We start from the raw sequence: 18,371 nt of genomic DNA, 5'->3' as shown, positions 1-18,371 counted from the left end.
ACACTTAGATGATGAGACATCAGTTTCTGTGCCACCCCAGTTTAAATAATGGTCTCAACATGGCTCTCCCTTTAAGCCATGGTGTTGGCTGACTGGGGGGTACTTTTCCCATGGGGAAGTTATTTAGACTCTAACATCCAAATGTATGCAATACTCTACATAATTTCCGGCTCGTCTGACTAGCCCCACTCCAGCCCAGAAGGTGGCGACATTTTTTTTTTCTTCTTTCAAACCTTTGACAAACAACCTTCGAATGTAAAAGGAAGAGGAAGAAGAAAACCCGGGGTCGGAGATACAGTGATTGGTTATTTCAAGCAGGGAAGTTTGCCGGCGTGGTAGCCGATCTCCACACATCGGTGTCCCCCCGTACGCTCCTGTTCACCTTCCTGCTTCTGCGCAGCTCGACCCGGCTAAAGCTGTCCAGCCTGCTTGCCCCCCTGTACGTGTGTGTGTATATGTGTGCGCGTTAGTCCCTTGGGAGCAGCATGTCCGATTACGGCGCTCTGCCATCTAACGGAGTCGGAGCTGGGATGAAAAAAGACGCGTTTGCAGATGCCGTTCAGAGAGCCAGACAGGTAATCTGAGAGCTCGGCACTGAGAAGAAGCAGCCGGCGAGCTAGTTAGCTGCTGGGAAACCGTAGCTAGCTTAACGACCCGTAACGTTAGCTTTAGTTAGCAAGCAAGGTAGCACACTAGCTAATAGCAAAACCATTCATTTGCCCCACTTTCTGCTCCAATTGAAGAATTCATTGAAGCGGTTTGTGTTAGCATGGCTCTGTTACATAAATTAAATGTCTGCCCATACGGGGATCCTTAAGTGGACTTAAGCTAAGTAAGCTGCGTTTACTTATTACCCATTAGTTAACGGTTAGCTGAGGGATCATCTCCCATCACTGATGAGGCGTTTGTCATGTAACAGTGTTGGAGTATTGCGCCCGTTTTGATTCAGTGTAGCTCAATGATTGAAAACAGTTCAGCCATCGGCTATTTCTGTTACTGTAAAAGATTGTGATTTCAGCTAACGATTATTTGCATTAACAAGTATAGCGTTTTTCTTCCTCTTTAAATAATTAAAAACAACACTAATGTCCGTTTTGTCTGACGATGATGGTTATAATTTGAGATGATGAATATAGATAATATTTGTTAAATTAAGGTCGCTGTAAGTTATTTGTGATGATTGAAGGCACTGCTTATAGTACTTTCAGATTATAGGTTCTTTGATTTATTGGCTAGACATTAGTGCAGGACCCTCGCTGACTGTTAATGGGCTTCCATTAATTTGGGGCACAAAGTGACTCCCACTATTATACTAAGTATTTAGTATTTAAGATTTATGAGCCCAGGGAGTAAAAACCTTTTTTTTTTAAAAAAAACAACTTTTCTTGATACAAAAGGGACATTAAAAAGATTTGATCAGATCTTTTCAATGTTTAATGTGAAGCAGAAGGAACAAACAATTGTTTTTGACAATTAGAATAGGCAGAGTTAAAAAAAACTTAAAAATTAAAACGTACCAGTGACACTAATGTCTTAAATCGAGAATGAGCCCACATCAAATACTGTACAGTGATGTGTAAAGAGCAACCAAATATAAATCTGCAGAGTCAGTTATATATCATATTAAAAGGATGAAGATCAGTTTTGGAGGCATTTAATACAGTGCAATATTACCTTTAGTTTATTCCTCCCAGCCTGGCACATGCCCATATCTCTCTAACTCTCCACTCTTGCTTTGTAACAATTGCCCCAAAGCACCAATTACTGTGACAGCATCATTTATTAGCACTAAATTATCTCTTCTCATGATTAAACCGATCTTCATGTGTCTGTTAATTGCAGTTTTAAATGCGAGGACCGTTTAGTTTATATGAGATCAGCTGAACATCGTTGACAGCTCACATGCTGCTACAAGCAGTGTTGACTTTGGGGGTTTTTTTTTTAACCAAAACTGACAGACTTTGCTAAGATTTCTTCTTTGCAGACCTGTCTGGTTTAATCCAATGTTTGCTTCGTTCCAGATTGCAGCTAAAATCGGTGGTGACGGTGTGCCCCCGACGACAAACAACGGAGGAGCTGAGAGCTATCCGTTCACATCACAGAAACGATCCCTGGAAGAAGGAGGTTGAAAATCTGAACACACTTTGAACTCTGTCTGCAGTTTATTTTAGTCCACTTTGAAGACTCACTTTGATTTCTGATTCCAGATGAACCCGATGCCAAGAAGGTAGCATCACAGAGTGAAAGAGATTCTGCAATGTGTACGTTAAATACTCGCACTTATCCAGTTACAAGACCTCCTTTTGCTTGGTTTCCACCTACTCACCAGTTTTCCATCTCTTACAGCTATTGGTGCTCAGCTAGCTGCTCTGTCCCAGCAAAGGTTTGACTTTTATTTTTCTTTATGTAAACACTTCTACTGTTTACGGTTATGAAAGATTTAAACACACTGTATGTCATTAATTATTCATAATCATGTGTCTGCAGTGTAAGGCCCTCCACAATGACAGAAGAGTGCAGGGTGCCTGATAGCATGGTTGGCCTCAGTGAGTACACATACGCTTCCTAAACCGTACAAATGTATCCTGCACTGCTGTGTTACAGGCTAAATTCAACATTGTTGTGTTTTTCTTAAAGTCATTGGCCGAGGAGGTGAACAGATTAATAAAATTCAGCAAGATTCTGGCTGCAAGGTCCAAATTGCACATGGTGAGCTGTGATTTGTTTAGTAAGCAGTGCATCATCGATATTCCAGCTTCTCTTGGATTCATAATTATTGTCATGTTGATCCACAGACAGTGTTGGTTTGCCAGAAAGAAGCATTTCCCTCACAGGGTCACCAGATGCCATAGAGTAAGTTGGTCTTTTAAATCATGTTTAAATACTGGGAACAGCTGTTAAGAAGTTTGGCTCCTGGTGTACTTCATTTCATTAATACCTTTGCGAAGAAGTTGCAACTAGAGATTGATGGCTAGCCTAGTCGAATGATGATCAAACTTGTTGATCGAGTTTATATTATATAAAATCTTTATTTCCCGTTTACTTGTGATGTTTCTGTAGTTTGCCTCTAAGGCAACACTCAGTCTATGTCCTTTATTAAGGTTGCAAAAGAAGAGTTAAACCCTGAATATGGTCCTTAAGCTAATTATTTGTTTTGTCATTATTTGTACACCATCAGTGTTTAGCTAGTGCCTAGATACTCTTAAGATGTGAGCAACCTTATGAGTTCATTTCAAGTTGCTCAGACTTTCTGTAATAATTGTGTGAACTGTTAACTGGGTTGCCACATTAGCATTGTGTTCTTCAATCATTTCATCACCCTTCCTTTATGAATTTGCTTGCAGGAGAGCCAGGGCGCTTATAGATGACATTGTGTCCAGAGGTCACGAGTCAACCAATGGTCAGTCAAGTTCCATGCAAGAAATGATCATTCCTGCAGGAAAGGCTGGCCTTATTATTGGCAAAGGAGGAGAGACTATTAAACAACTACAGGTAAGACTTGCAGCATACCATGATACAGATGATTATTCATTTAACCAGGAAAATACAGCTATAAACATTTCTTTTGCAAGAGTACAGAGAGCAGTGGTTACACAGACTAGTAACACACACATTAAAAAACACAAAATAAGTATATAATTATATTAAAAACCAAAATTATGAACTTAATGCTAGGGAAATCTTAGTCACCAGAACAGGTAACTGATTTGTGCCAAACGAGAGGCATTAATAACCCGGAGTAACATTTGGAAAATGAGGTAACTAGAGGTCACGTAAAATAACCTTAGATGCATTTAGTAACACCAGCTCCTGAAGATTTGGTTGCGTTTTGCAGCGGATCCCAAGATAAAGGAGCTACAAAAATTAAAATATTAAAGTAATTATTATTACAAAGAAAGGTCTGGCTTTTCAGTATCAAGTATTAGGAAATCCCAGTCTAAAAAATAAACAGTCTGATGTGCTTAAATGTAGTTAATCTGGCACATATCTGTAATATGTTTCTTTTGCAAATTCCTAGGAGCGAGCTGGAGTCAAAATGATTCTTATCCAAGATGCGTCACAGCCACCCAACATAGATAAACCCCTTCGCATCATTGGAGACCCCTACAAAGTCCAGGTACCTTTTGGATTCAGTTATCTGGGATATATGTTGTGCTCCTGTTGGTTAAATCTTTCTTTGTGTTGCTTTCTAGCAAGCAAAGGAGATGGTCAATGAGATCCTACGAGAGCGGGATCATCAGGGTTTTGGAGAGAGGAACGAATATGGATCAAGGATGGGAGGAGGTGGTGGCATTGAAGTGAGTAAAGTCAGAGTATATTTAAATTTGAGCAGCACACTTACAGCTGAATGTGCAGTCTAATGGATGTGTTTTATGGTCCTGTGGGTGAGACTCATCAGCTCTGACTGGTTAACAATTTAATTTATTAATTTAATGTTACAGATAGCTGTCCCACGGCACTCTGTGGGAGTTGTGATTGGTCGCAGTGGAGAGATGATCAAAAAAATCCAGAGCGATGCTGGGGTGAAAATACAGTTTAAACCAGGTACACTCTCTAAACATTTTTGAAGCAACATATTTTCACTACATGTAATAAATACAATAAATTTACAGTTTAAAAAATCTAAGTGTCAATATAGTGGATTGGCTTTGTGGTAAAACAAAGGCATTCCAAGACTAAGTGCTTGAAGATGGTCTAAAGCCTAAAAAGGATGTTTTATGTCCAAAATAAAACAATTTTCATCATTTCATACTTGGCTTCCAGCCGATCTGATTGTGATTAGATATAAAGAAGTGTAATAATTTATCTTAGAAAATAATTCCTCATAGAAGACATCTCACAGATAGACTGCCATTTTCTTATTCTTTACAGATGATGGTACAGGTCCTGATAAGATTGCACATATTATGGGTCCACCAGACCAGTGTCAGCATGCTGCCTCAATCATCACTGACTTGCTACAGAGCATCCGTGCAAGAGAGGAGGGCGGGCAAGGGGTAAGTACAGTTTGAATAGACAGGCAGTATATTTCTTTTAAAGGAAGCATGTTGTGCTCAATTCCAGCTCCTTGGGGATATCCCCTCTCACTGACAGCATGTAGAGCCAAGAGATTGAAATAGAGCATTTAAATCAGTCTCAAGCCTGAGCTTTTGTTACATGGATAACTGATGTATATGAAGGAAGTGCATATGCTGACCTCATTATTTGAAACTTTGGCCATGTTTAACATTTGGATTCACTACTGTAACACTATGTATGGGAAATTGGTAAAACGCCCTCTTTAAGTTTCTATTTGACCATTTGGCCACCTGCTATTTGGTGCATTTCTTCCACAGGGTCCACCAGGTCCTGGTGCAGGTATGCCACCTGGTGGCCGAGGGCAGGGTAGAGGCCAGGGAAACTGGGGTCCACCAGGAGGAGAGATGACCTTCTCCATCCCTGCTCATAAATGTGGGCTTGTCATTGGCAGAGGAGGAGAAAATGTCAAGTCCATCAACCAGCAAACTGGTGCGTTTGTGGAGATATCTCGTCAGCCACCTCCAAATGGCGACCCAAATTTCAAACTGTTCACCATCAGAGGGTCTCCGCAACAGATTGATCATGCAAAGCAGCTTATAGAAGAGAAGATCGAGGTAGGTTCAAGTGACTCAAGAATGACTGTCAAAAGATGACATGCACTCTGAAATGATTATGAGTGTTAATGGTTTCTTCCTGTTTTCCCAGGCTCCATTGTGTCCTGTGGGTGGTGGCCCTGGTCCAGGGGGCCCGCCTGGTCCAATGGGTCCCTATAATCCCAACCCTTATAATGCAGGGCCTCCTGGTGGAGCTCCTCAGTAAGTACAGCCCACAAATAGTTGAATGCACCAGTGTGTTTTCTTTCAGAAGAAACTGATATAAATAGGTGGTTTATGCTTTAAACTGTTCTGTCTGTGCAGTGGAGCTGCACCAGGTGGGCCCCAGTATTGCCCTCAGGGCTGGGGAAGTACTTATCAGCAGTGGCAAGCCCCAAATCCATATGACCCCAGTAAGTACTTTAATTTATGCTTCTCTGTTGCTTTCATTACTGCATTTATTTTCTTACCTGCATTTCATCTCTCCCAATTAGATAAGGCATCAGCAGACCCGAATTCAGCATGGGCAGCCTACTATGCACAATACTATGGCCAGCAGCCAGGGGGCACTGTGGCAGCCCAGACTCCAGGAGCTCCTGCAGCAGCACCCCCTGGGGACCAGAGCCAGGCAGCCCAGACCGCTGGGGGTCAGCCAGACTACACTAAAGCTTGGGAAGAGTATTACAAGAAGATGGGCATGAGTAAGTTGGATCTAATTTTGACAAAAATATATTTGACTTTCTTTAACTGACAAGGTTTTGCCTGTTAAATATTTGTACATATCAACTTAAAACATTTAATAAACAATTAAGAATTTACAACTATCAAATATCTGGTCATCTGGCAATTGACGTATTGACTGATGACCAATGATCAGTACTATTTTAATGCTAATATATTATTCATTCATCCATACGTGATTGTTGTATGTACAGGGGCGGGCGCTTGCTAATTGAGTGATGGTGAACAGTTAGGCCTGAATTAGACTTCTAAAGAAGAAAAAAGGGGTCCGAACACTAGCAAAGCTCCTGAATAATAATACTTAATACAAACCTTTAAAGAGAGTGATGTTTCGGGCTATAGACTGCCCTTCCTCAGACTAAACAAACAATGAAGGAACCTTGCTGGTATGTGGAACCCTTTTTTTTTTCTTCTTTATTGTGCCCTTTTGGCCCAACACCCAGCCTTTACATCTTTTGGATTGTGCATGTCCTTCCAGTCGTTTTTCTGAATTAGACTTCTGCCTCGAGTCTTTGCTGGTAACTGCAAATCACCTCTGAAGCCTACGCGGTAATCACAGTCCTTGTGGATGTGTAGTTACATTTCTTGGAAGGTGCACGTCAGGTTACATCGTATGTTACAGCGTAGGGTTCAGAGGGGATTTCCGGTTCCAGTTAGAGCAATAATTCTTTTTGCATATAAACCAGAAGAGTTACACTTATATATCGTGCATTCAACGAGACCCAGAGTGCTGTTGCCTTCCACTAATGGGTTTGCAGAAATCACGTAAAAAGCGCACACAACAAAAACATTATGATCCAGATGTTTTATTGATCCGATCGTCTGCCAAAAGCAATCCCTGCGTATCATGTTGTTAGCAATAATAATTGCTGTAAAATAATACTATAGTGCAGCGATTTAGCAAGAGAACAAAAATCTGAGTCTGGTATTTGTGACGGGGTGGAGCGCGCGGGGTGCGCGCCCACTTGCTAATTCCAGTGATAGAAGAATCGTGATAGGAACCGGTCAAATTCTCAGCCCGGCACAAGACGACCTCATCATGGCACAGCACCAGGTGATCAACCGCTGGCTTAGAACCCTGATGTAGCATGTAACAGTTACATGACTGCACATAGACAATGTATGTTTGCCTTTTTTTTTTCAGATCAGCCCGCAGGAGGAGGAGCAGCAGCCGCTCCAGGCACAGCGGCAGCCCCCACACCAGCTGCAGCAGGAGGAGCTGCACCAGGTGGCCAGCAGGACTACAGTGCAGCCTGGGCTGAGTACTACAGACAGCAGGCTGCCTACTATGGGCAGACAGGCCAGGCCCCTGGACAGGCAGCTGCTCCACAGCAGGGACAACAGGTATGACTGGTGTTTAAAATTGACCTCATAGCTGCCAGAGGAAAGTAAACTAAATAAATTACTTACCTGTATATTTTATTAATTACAAAATTTCCCCAACTTCTGTGTATAGAATATTTTGAAAGTAGATAAAATGTTTGTTTTAATCATTTTATGTTTTCTTGAGTGATACCTCAGGGATGTAACATGACATAACATTATGGTTGGTTAGAAAACCATTCTGGCAGCAGGGAAACAAATGGCTACCAGCTTGTGTAAAGGCAGAGTAAAAACTTACACATGATTTGGCTATATGTGATTTTTAGTTTAGTTGAAATAATAACATGCAAAAGTATGTCAAAGTAAGCGGACTGGCCAACAGGACAGTGATGTTTCCAACTATCACAGTTCGGAGTCCACCTGTGATGTAAACCCTTAGTGACGCAGTTGACTTTTTATTCCTTGCAGTCAGTATTTTTACAGTAATGGAAGTGTATGAAGCTGAGGCCCCCAAACAAACAAATAAACAAACAAAAAACAGGGGTTCCATACACAGCAGGAAGATGATGCTGGTGGTGCAGGAACTGACAGTCTCATTTGCAGTTAGATGTGTGCAAACTGTAAGGTATAGAAAATGTGCGATAATGATATTTCTGACGATGGAGACAATGGTTTGGACATGTGCAAAGGGAGGGATAGTGGATATATTGGACAAAGGATATTGATATAAAGGATATTTAATATGGAGCTGCCAGAAAGGAGGAGAATACCTCAGAGAAGATTCATATATATATATATATATATATATATATATATATATATATATATATATGCCTGAAATTTACATTTAAAGATTTCAGTGCTTCCAGGTGCTCTCTGGTCCTGCAGCAGACAAGAGGTTGGTAAATAAGTAAAAGGCTGATCTACTGGACCAGGGACAGGGTCCTGTTGGACACTGATCACTTAGAAAATGTTAATTGTTGACTGTAAGAAAATTTTCATGTCTTTTCAGTCACAATGTCTATGATGTCTCTTCTCTTCTTTTCAGGCTCAGTAAAGGTGTGGATTGTTCTGTTGGATGGATGTGTTGACTCTCTGGACTTGTTTGTTTTTTCCTTTTTTTTTTGGCTTTAATAAGACAAGCCTGTGGTTCACTCATCCTCTCAGACATTTTGTACTCAAACCTTCGTGTTTTTTTTTTTTGTTTTTGTTTTTTGTTTTGTTTTGTTTTTTTAATTAAATTCAAAAGGGAATGCATTTTGCCCATGTATTGAACAAAGCACTAACTTACCCCTTCACCTCACCCTCACCTTGTAATACATCAGATGGTTTGGAGTTTTTTCTTAAATGTGAAATAATAAGCATCTTTGCTTGCAAGCTAGCACAACAGCATCTCAACACTGATTCACATTTCAGTAGTTTTCCCCTTCTGTTTGCTGAAGGTAAAAACTGTCTAGCAGTATTTTGAATATATTCAAAAAATATGTTTGTATGACAGAAGATGCAGAAGTTGTTTGTCTCTTTTTCTTCTTGTTCTTGGTACTTTTTTAAGCTTAATTTTTTACAAAAAAAAAAAGATTAGTGTCTAAGTTGCAGGTACATTTCTCCCTGCTGTCATAATTTCTTATTTTTAATTATGTTGTTTGTAATTTTTTTCCTCGAGGGGTGACTCTTGTGTGTGTCTGGTGTGTGTCTGTATACAGTGTATGCTACTGAACAGAAGATTGTGTGTGTGTGTGTGTAAGTTGGCTGTAAAAAGGCACCAACTGCCCTACAGTTATGTAGGTTGGTTTGTGCATGTGTGTGTTTGTGTGCTTGAGTGCTTGACTGCCCTTGGTTTCATTTCTACATCATTACATTGGAAAAAAAAAGTCTCTTCCAATTAGTTCTTATTGTATGCTGATTTTGTTTGTTTTTTTGTTTTGTTTTTTGTTGTTTTTTTTTTACAGTTTGTTTTTAAATACTTAAATAAATAAAAACATTCAAATTACCAGCGTCTTGTGTGGTAATCAACAGCATTTTGTAAAGTCAGTGTAATGCCACAACAGGTGAAATGCCCTATCTGATATTACTTCACATATTTGATTCCACATCAAATTTGCTCTTTTCGGTTTAGTTTTTTCATATTACAGTTAAAATTTTGACTCAGCCAAGTGGACATAAGTTTCACGAAACATCTACATCAATAGCTCCGCATTCTTAATGGCTTGACGAAAACTAAATAATTTTTCTCTATATGTATTTTAGTTTATTTTTGTCAGGTCACTGACATGTATTTTAAAACCTGCTTTCTAGTTTAACTAACTTCACATTACCGTTCTCAAGCCGGGCACGTAAAATACAGGCACACCTTCGTGGATGCGGCCGGCCTTACCTTTGTTTGGTATTTTGATGGATGTGAGTACCGGCGAGTGGGGACCGCCCCACGCCGCCCGTGAACCAATCGGGACGGGCCTGTGACGGGCAACGGGGAACAACAGTTCAGGGGAGATGGCGCCCAGCTCGAAATCTGAAAAGGACGAAAGCAAACAGAAAAGCCAGAGAAAGCACAAGGACCATGTCGTGAAGCTTCTTATGCGCGGAAAGGTAGGCACGCATCTGCAAAACCTGAAGAGAGCGATTCAGAAGGAGCCGTCAAAGAGAAGGCCTCCGCGGTTTCAGAAGCTTCTGAGGCCAGCTAGGAGCTAGCTGCTAACTAGCACCGGGGCTAACTTAATAACAGCCAACGGGTGGCAGATGGCTAATTGGCTAATGCTCCAGAGTGTAAAGCAGTTTTTTTTTTGGAGTCATATTTATATAGATGTTATTTCTCAGCTTGGTTTGTAGGAGGATGTTCTAATGTAATTGAGCGGTGTTAAATTTCTAGCCACTTAAGCCAAATGTGTAAATTTGAACCGAGTTTTAACGTTACTAGTCAGTCTTAGCATCGCAGCAGCACAACTCTGTCAGTCGTTGTGCATCAAGCATAACTGATGCACTGTTTATGAAGGCTTACTGTGCTGGGCATTACATGAAGATGAACATCAGCACTGGAGAAATCCTCCATAAATACTGAAAGTGTTTCAAACATTATGTTGCACTTTGTACAGTGTATGCTATTAAGCTACAACTACCTCCACTGTGGTGTCTGTCCTGCAGCTGTCAGGACAGTTTTCTCAGCGCCTGTTCAGGAAGCTACCACCTCGAGTGTGTGTACCTTTAAAGAATATTGTCAGCGAGGAGTTCCTGAGAGCAGGGTATGTATATGTGTATACTAACTGGATTTACTGTGATTAAAGTACCTTTGCTGGCACACTACTACATTACATCATGTAACTCACACTGACTGCATCTCAAATAGACTCGGATTATTGGTGGCTGAATTAGGTCTGTTGGTAATTGATCTAAACATGAAACTGGTATGGGGTTGCCCTAGTCAGCTCAACTCAGGGTATCTGCAATTACCAGTTGCTTTTTACCCTGTCTTACTTAACTGCCTGTGCATTTTACTGTTATTTCTGGCCATTTAGAAATTTATTTTAAAAGTGTATAAATGAAACCCCATGTAAAAAGAAAGACATCTGTTTACAAGTATCTCTGTTACAGTGCTGGTGATTTACCTTTGGTGGAAGGCCAAAACATCTTTGGCCTCCTATATGGAAGAAAAACATGCTTACACTCCATTTTCCTGTTACATCTTGCCATTTGATAAACAAATAAATAATGTTAGATTCAAGCAAATTAAAACCCACATCGAAAATATTAAAAAATATTTTAAATTATCTTTATGATTTCATTTTGAGGGAAAAATAAAATTTGATATAAAATGGTCCAATTAAACATAAACTTTACACAGAGGCAGAATTCTTCAGACTACAGTGACATTGTGTAGTATAATGTCAAGCTCAAATATGACATAAAATTTCTATTTGAAGCTGAACCAGGCTACATAAAATTATTATTGTGTTTGAGCAAATTAAGCCCCACTTAAAAACTCTTTAAAATATCCTTATTAAAGTCCTGGTGATTTTAAACCCAAAATCTTATGTATGCAGGAAAAAATATATATATTTTACTGTGCCCAGTAAATTGCTGGGCCCAACAGCTGCCCACTACACATCATAACTGATACTCAGTCCACTTTATAAGCACAGTATCTCCACCAGCACTGTTCCAGTGTGTCAGATGTGCTCACTACATTTATGGTAGGAGTGTAACAAGTGTCCAAAACCAAGATTTCCGTTTGTACTTGGACTTTTGGACTGCCATTTCAGTTTAGATTTTAGTCTTTCTTTAGATGAGGTGAATTACAAAAACATAGAAGAAATATTTTTACCACAGTTCTTCTTTAAATAAACTAACATTATTGTATAAAATCAGCTGATTCTGAGAATGTCCAGTGGGTTCTTTTTTTTTTTTTTTTAATGTTGTTGTGTAGTATTGTTTGAGCTGGAGCATGTATTACAGAAATACTTTTTTGTTTTCAGACACATCTTTCTTGGCTTCACCAAATGTGGCCGCTACGTTCTGTCTTACACCAGTGACTGTGGAGAAGATGATGATTTCTCTTTCTATACCTATCATCTTTATTGGTGGGAGTTTAACATGCACAGCAGACTCAAACAGGTAAAAAAAAATAATATAATTGAAATATATATATTTATAATTGAAGAGCTTATTTTTCCTGGGACTCATTTTGTCTTCTCTTTAGGTCCATCATGTGCGACTTTTTGCAGGGGAGGAAATCTACAGTGACCTGTACCTTACAGTGTGTGAGTGGCCAAATGATCAGTCCAAAATTGTCATCTTTGGCTTCAAGTAAGGCACGATAAATCTATTTATTAACAGCCAGAATAATATTATTGCAAGCTGCAGGTAATGATGAGTAAATGATTTTGTTGGTGTGCATTTCTGCTAAGTACACGCAGCTCAAGCTCTGTCCTGATGAACCTAATGATGAGTGATGAGAACAATAGAGACATCTACATCACCATCGCCTCCATGCCACCTCCAAAACCTTGCTCTCACTGCTGTCCTGTTCCCTCAGTCACTACCATACGTACAGGTAAACAAACACACACAGAGAGACCACTTAGCTGCTCTCACTACCTCTGCCTCTCTCTTACCAGACTTTATCGCTTTTATTCCACAGGAAGTGGTGAGTGTCTTGAACATGGATATGTGCTCAACAGCAGGTACCAGGTTGTGTATCCATTCCCCACTTTTCAGCCAGCTTTTCAGCTGAAGAAGGACCAGGTCATTCTGTTAAACACTAGCTACTCTTTGGTAGCCTGTGGCATCTCATTCTGCCCAGGTAAGACATACACAAATGTTACAATTTCATTTCTCTTTCTAATAATACCTTGGATAAGGTTATATTTCCTTATCAGTGAGCCTACAAGAGTTTATGTAGCTGAAAATGTCAGACTCTGTGCTCAGCCACAGACTGATTATATAATAGATGCAGTTTCTGGGCCTAAAATGGGAAGCCAATGTGGCATTGTCATTTAGACTGTCACACTTATGTTTTTCTGACTGATTATATCACTGTTACATTTCAGTCCTTTGTCTTTATTTCTGTTTCCTTCAGGTAAACCGGGTCAGTCATCACAAATCCTTTACACAAAGAGAGAAGCCCTGTCAAGTCAAGCTTCGGCATCTCTTTCCTCCTCTTCTTTGGTCTCTTCTTCCTCACTACCTCAGGAATCTCCCGAAAATCGACTTCCACCTATCAGGCCTGCTCCAGTTCCCTTATCTCCTAGCCATTCACAAGCAGCAATGCGAGCCCGGGAGTTTGCTGCTGACCTTTTTAGGCGAGCCCAGGGAGGAGGGAAAAATGGCGAGGGCCAGGGGGAGAGGAGAGCATCTGATGGTAGTGAAAAAGAGGCAGTACAGACACCAGGAGACAAAGGGACTAATGGAGAGACTATGAGAGAGGAGGGGGACTGTAAAGAGTTGAGGGTAGAGGAGAGAAGGACTAGTTTACTACAAGCGTTAACCTCAGGTGTTAGCCATAGTCTGCCACAGGGTTCTGAACAAGTGATGTCTCCCGCCTCTTCTTCCTCATCCCCATCAGCCACTCCGACTCTGTCCTCATCCCAGGAAGCCAGCGTCAGTGAGCCTGGATATGTAAACTACTCACGCCTACACTACTGCCTACAGCAACCAGGGGCAGCAGAGCAAAATGCAGGAACTACAGGAGGTGAGAGATGATAAAGGAGAGGGTAAAAGAGTTCATCAGGTCAGGTGCAAGTCTGCTGACTGGCATTTCTTCCTCTTTTGTTTCTCTAGGTTATGAAGATGATAAAGTTCAGCTGCCTTTCACAGTCACAGATCTGAAAGGACGTAACCTGCAGCTGGTTACTGAGCCACACAATGGACAGGTATGTGTCCGTGCCTAATTATCTGTGACTGTAAATTCAGTGACCGGGATGGACATGATTAGAAATGAGTATATCAGAGGGACAGCCCAGGTTGAGCGGTTTGGAGACAAAGTTAGAGAAGCAAGACTGAGATAGTTTAGACATGTACAGAGGAAGAATAGTGGATATACTGGACAAAGGATGGCAAAAATGGAGCTGCCTGGCAGCAGGAAAAGAGGAAGACCACGGAGAACACTCATGTATGTAGTGAAGAAGAACATGCAGGGGGTTGGTGTGACAAAAGAGGATGCTATGGATAGGGTGAGATGGAGGCAGATGATCCGCTGTTGTGTCATCTAAAGTAAGTGGCTAAAAGAAGAAGTGACATCCTGTTGAGACTGAACAAGAGGCACAAGATTAGAAATGAGTATATCAGAGGGATAGCTCAGGTTGAAATAAAGGGTTGTGAGTTTGAGATAGTTTGGACATGTGCGAATGAGGGATAGGGGTTATATTGGCCAAAGAATGTTGAAGGTGAGATGAAGCTCATGTAGCAACTCCTAAAGGGAGTGGCTGAAAGAAGAAGCTTATATACTAAAACTGAAGCTTTACCCTGCTTTCAGCCTGTCAGTATCCTGCTCTGGTTGCTTGATTAGTATGTGTTACATTTTAGTATATCTGTAAAATAACACTAGGTGTTTTTTTGTGTGTGTGTGTGTGTGGTTGATTGTGAATTTTTGCTTTTCTCTTGCAGAGTGTGTGTGTTGAGCAGCTGACTCTGGACTTTGAGTATCTTATCAATGAGGTGATCAGGAACGATGCTGCCTGGGCCACACAGTTCTGCTCTTTTAGTGACTATGATGTTGTGATATTAGAGGTCAGTACACACACACACACACACACACACACAGCTCTGTCTTAAAAACTGAGACTAGTCAGTCTGCTGATCTTGTCCTTGCTAGCTAGTAGTCACTAGTTTCATTAAGGTAAAGTGACTGTTGATTCCAAGATGTTACATCATCGCCTGCCGCTGCAAACACAAGCAACAGTAGTCCACAGATCACTTGTTTCACTTTTTTTTTTTTTAATTTTAAAAATACTGGTAACAGGGCACAGCTGCAACATGTAAATGGTGGTCTGCAAAGCCAACTAATCTGACACTGAGAGTGCGCAATCTTATACACAGCTCAAAATGCACATTTCAGTGACATTTAAAATATGATTGGATTGACAAAGAATGTGATTCATAGTTTTAAGTAGCCTCCTCAGTTTGCTCTCCTCTGAGTCAGGCTGCCTTTCGACAACTGCTGGCATCATTGCATTGTTTAAAGTTGGTTCTTATAATTCATTATTTTCTAGAAATTACTGCCAAATCTCAGATGATGTTCATATTTATACCTTAGGAGGGGAAAAAAGCATCATCCTACAAATACTTTAGTATCTTTGTGGATGGCACACTCTCTTATAGAGAACATATTGGAACCTTAGTAAAGGAATTGAAGGTTAAATTTGATTTTTATCATCAAAATAGGGCCTGTCTTAATTTTACAGTTAGGAAGACATTTGTACAGGCTCCATTCTTAAATATGCTCAGTTGCATGCTGCCTACTCTACAGTTTGTTGTCTAGACTCACTTTTAGATTACATTTATTGTCCAGTACATATCAGTTTAACTAGTAGTGGTATTTTTTTTTTTAACTACAAAGCCACACCGGGTAAAGTCCTTCTTACTTGTGTTATCCCCCCCCCCCCCCCCCCCCCCCCCCCACCTTTAGACAGCTCCTCTTTAGGATACCCTGCATTTTTTCATAACTTGGATGTGTAGTGTTCTCTTATTTTGCACCTTGGCCAAAGAATAACCTTCAGAACAAACTAAAGCTGAACTGAAAAGTTCAACTGCTGTTCCTAAGGTGGACTTGTTTATATTATGTTTATATTATGTATTTTTGTCTGTTTGTGGAAAACACAGTCATCATTTTTTGCAGCCTTGTAATGTGTGCTTTCTTGGCCAGGTTTCGTTTGAAAGAAGAGATTTCAACCTTAAGAAACTTGAGTTAATTTTTTTTAGTGTCTTAAATACATACACAGTCTTTTTATAGTTAATATTTAACCCCATCCATTAGATTGTATTACATTTTTGCTGTTTTTGAATGTTTTCTGACTTTCAGCCAGTTGACTAGTCAGACTCGGTTTTTTCTCCTGGTTATCCGACTAAGAAATTAATACCCAGAAGCGTCCCTAATTTAAGTTTCATATTTTTGATACAACATGAAACCATAGAAGAACGTTTTGCATGTATGTAATGTGTGTTTGATATGTATCAGGTGTGTCCAGAGACCAACATTGTGATGATCAACATTGGTCTGCTGTTACTGGCGTTCTCCAACTCAGACGAGGAGCACTGCAGGTACGTCAGGTCTTTCCACCTGCTCTTTCACCTGAAAGCCACCTTCCTCCTCATCTGTTTGACTTGTCTTAGCTTACTGACTCAGTGGGTCTTTCTGTTTTCAGGCCAAACACGTACCATTCCAACCTCCAGGTTAGCTGGGACCTTAACACGGGTGTGTGTCGCACTGTGGGTGTTGGTGACCTCACAGAAGTCAAGGGTCAGACCAGGTGAACCCTGCAACACATACACATGTTTGTCTGCCTCCTGTTACTCATTAATTCAGTTGTGTTGAAAGTGCTGATCTTTGTGTCTCAATCAGTGGAACTGTCTGGAGTTCATACAGGAAGTCCTGTGTGAACACGGTGATGAAATGGCTCATCCCTGAGAGCAGCTCCCGCTACATCAATCGCATGACCAATGAAGCTCTGCACAAGGGTGAGTATGTAGACTCAGAAGCACAGATAAACATAAATCTTCTAAAAATGTAAATGCTAAAAACTGTCAAATATCCAAAGTCAAAAAGGTCAGAGAAACACATACTGATATTAGAGTCAGGAGGCCGTACAGGACTCGGGAAATCCGCTTCGGAAATTGTTAGGAGGCCTTTTGAAGAAGCAAAGTTTTAGCGAGCTTTGGCTAAGAGAGAAGGTCAAAATAAACAAAGAAAAGCTTTTGACTTTCTAGGGCTGGGAAACACCTTTGTGTAAAAGGAAAGAACAAATACTAATCAACACAGGACATGAAGTTTTCCAGCACAGGAGCCGTTTTAGATCCATAGATAATATACATTTCCGAAATCTACCTTAGAAACTTTGCTATCAGTTTGTGTGTTTTGTATAAATAAATACAAAATGGATATTAAGCCTTGCTTTTGCTCTCACCTGCAGGCTCATCTCTGCAAGTGTTGGCAGATAGCGACCGATGTACCTGGATTGTATTATGAAGAAAGATCTGTATGTGTTGAAATAAGAGAAAGAAAAGCACAGACGTACACATCGACCCGACACCTGCAGTATCGACCTTAATTAGAGGCTGCGTTTGTAGCACGTCTTTAAAGCCGAACAAAGAACCAGACGAAATACTGTAAAGTTTTGTTTTGTTTTGTTTTGTTTTGGGGGGGTGTTTTTGTAGTTGTGTACTGTATTGTTGCAACAACCAAAACTGAGAGCTGGACTGAACAAAGACTTTACTTTTGCTTTTATACATTAAGGCAGTTTTAGTGTGTGTTTGTGTAACTGAATGTATGCAATATCTGTATCTGTATGATGTCCACATGATTATAGGTGTGTGTGTGTGTGTAAAATCTGACAGATTCTGCTGCTTCTAAACACGTTTCTCATCCAGTCTGGACCAGTTCAGTCCAGCTGTGTGGACTCATAAGGGTGCAGTATTTAAAATTTGAATAAGTGTACCGCTTCACTTGATTGTTTCCGTTTTTGTTTTGTTTTTTGAAACTTGTCAGTGGAAGCGGAGGAGGCACCTGTTCAGCTGGCTGCTGTCACAGCAACGAAGTCAGAGTGTATTCTGTTGGGATATTTTGTTTAAATAAAATGTTGAAAAGCCTTTAGAGTGTGTTGTGTTGAAAACTGGACAGATGAAGAGAATAAAACAGTTTGCAGGGAATATCTTGCCTGGAGGGAAAATGAAGCTGTCCCGGTGCCCTAACTAGAACCATTTTCATGCATTTCAACAAAACACGACTGGTGTCAGAACATTTTCTAATTCAGTAAATAAAACCGAAGAGGTTCCAACTCTCAAATATAACCAAAGGACTTTGGCTAAATTACAGTTGCAGCTACCAAATTCATGTAATTAATTTGAAAATAAATACATATGAGAGAAACATGAGTTATGCTCCTGTGATTTTGCTGAAGTAGACCCATGGGTAAAGTAAGTTGAGAAGCCCTAATGTGGACCCATCCATCTGGTCTAACTTATTGCAGACATTTGAACCAAGTTCTCACT

The 18,371-nt window shown here is 40.4% G+C and overlaps 2 protein-coding genes across 3 annotated transcripts; both read left to right on the top strand.

Annotated features, from left to right (window-relative positions):
- The first annotated feature begins 279 nt into the window (after positions 1–279).
- Positions 280–9,575, top strand: khsrp (KH-type splicing regulatory protein). 2 transcript variants are annotated; one of them, XM_030732229.1, is made up of 18 exons: positions 280–439; positions 2,022–2,124; positions 2,208–2,261; positions 2,347–2,383; positions 2,488–2,546; positions 2,638–2,709; positions 2,796–2,853; positions 3,345–3,492; positions 4,019–4,117; positions 4,194–4,298; positions 4,443–4,545; positions 4,873–4,997; positions 5,337–5,633; positions 5,725–5,834; positions 5,937–6,025; positions 6,107–6,313; positions 7,498–7,697; positions 8,725–9,575. In XM_030732229.1, the coding sequence occupies exons 3-18, from the start codon at positions 2,258–2,260 to the stop codon at positions 8,731–8,733; spliced, it is 1,722 nt and encodes a 573-aa protein (XP_030588089.1). In that variant the 5' UTR covers positions 280–439; positions 2,022–2,124; positions 2,208–2,257; the 3' UTR covers positions 8,734–9,575. The 2 variants fall into 2 exon arrangements, with proteins under 2 accessions (XP_030588089.1, XP_030588080.1); XM_030732220.1 differs by having other exon boundaries at positions 280–575.
- A 441-nt stretch (positions 9,576–10,016) lies between these two features.
- Positions 10,017–17,990, top strand: dcaf15 (DDB1 and CUL4 associated factor 15). Its single transcript, XM_030732241.1, has 13 exons — positions 10,017–10,262; positions 10,815–10,912; positions 12,143–12,281; positions 12,367–12,473; positions 12,575–12,720; positions 12,808–12,969; positions 13,246–13,857; positions 13,947–14,038; positions 14,772–14,894; positions 16,342–16,424; positions 16,529–16,633; positions 16,726–16,841; positions 17,294–17,990. The coding sequence occupies exons 1-13, from the start codon at positions 10,167–10,169 to the stop codon at positions 17,347–17,349; spliced, it is 1,935 nt and encodes a 644-aa protein (XP_030588101.1). The 5' UTR covers positions 10,017–10,166; the 3' UTR covers positions 17,350–17,990.
- The last annotated feature ends 381 nt before the right edge of the window (positions 17,991–18,371 follow it).

Source organism: Archocentrus centrarchus, chromosome 1 (assembly GCF_007364275.1).
Source record: "Archocentrus centrarchus isolate MPI-CPG fArcCen1 chromosome 1, fArcCen1, whole genome shotgun sequence".
NCBI classification, from domain to species: domain Eukaryota; kingdom Metazoa; phylum Chordata; class Actinopteri; order Cichliformes; family Cichlidae; genus Archocentrus; species Archocentrus centrarchus.
Note: the sequence above shows the minus strand (reverse complement) of the source record. Positions and strands in the feature narration are given on the sequence as shown.

Coding starts and splice junctions, on each gene's coding strand:
- khsrp (XM_030732220.1), top strand. CDS start 486: ATGTCCGATTACGGCGCTCTGCCATCTAACGGAGTCGGAGCTGGGATG. Junction 2,125..2,207: donor ACGATCCCTGGAAGAAGGAG/GTTGAAAATCTG, acceptor TTCTGATTCCAG/ATGAACCCGATGCCAAGAAG. Junction 2,262..2,346: donor TGAAAGAGATTCTGCAATGT/GTACGTTAAATA, acceptor CATCTCTTACAG/CTATTGGTGCTCAGCTAGCT.
- dcaf15 (XM_030732241.1), top strand. CDS start 10,167: ATGGCGCCCAGCTCGAAATCTGAAAAGGACGAAAGCAAACAGAAAAGC. Junction 12,721..12,807: donor AGTCACTACCATACGTACAG/GTAAACAAACAC, acceptor TTTATTCCACAG/GAAGTGGTGAGTGTCTTGAA. Junction 13,858..13,946: donor AAATGCAGGAACTACAGGAG/GTGAGAGATGAT, acceptor TTGTTTCTCTAG/GTTATGAAGATGATAAAGTT.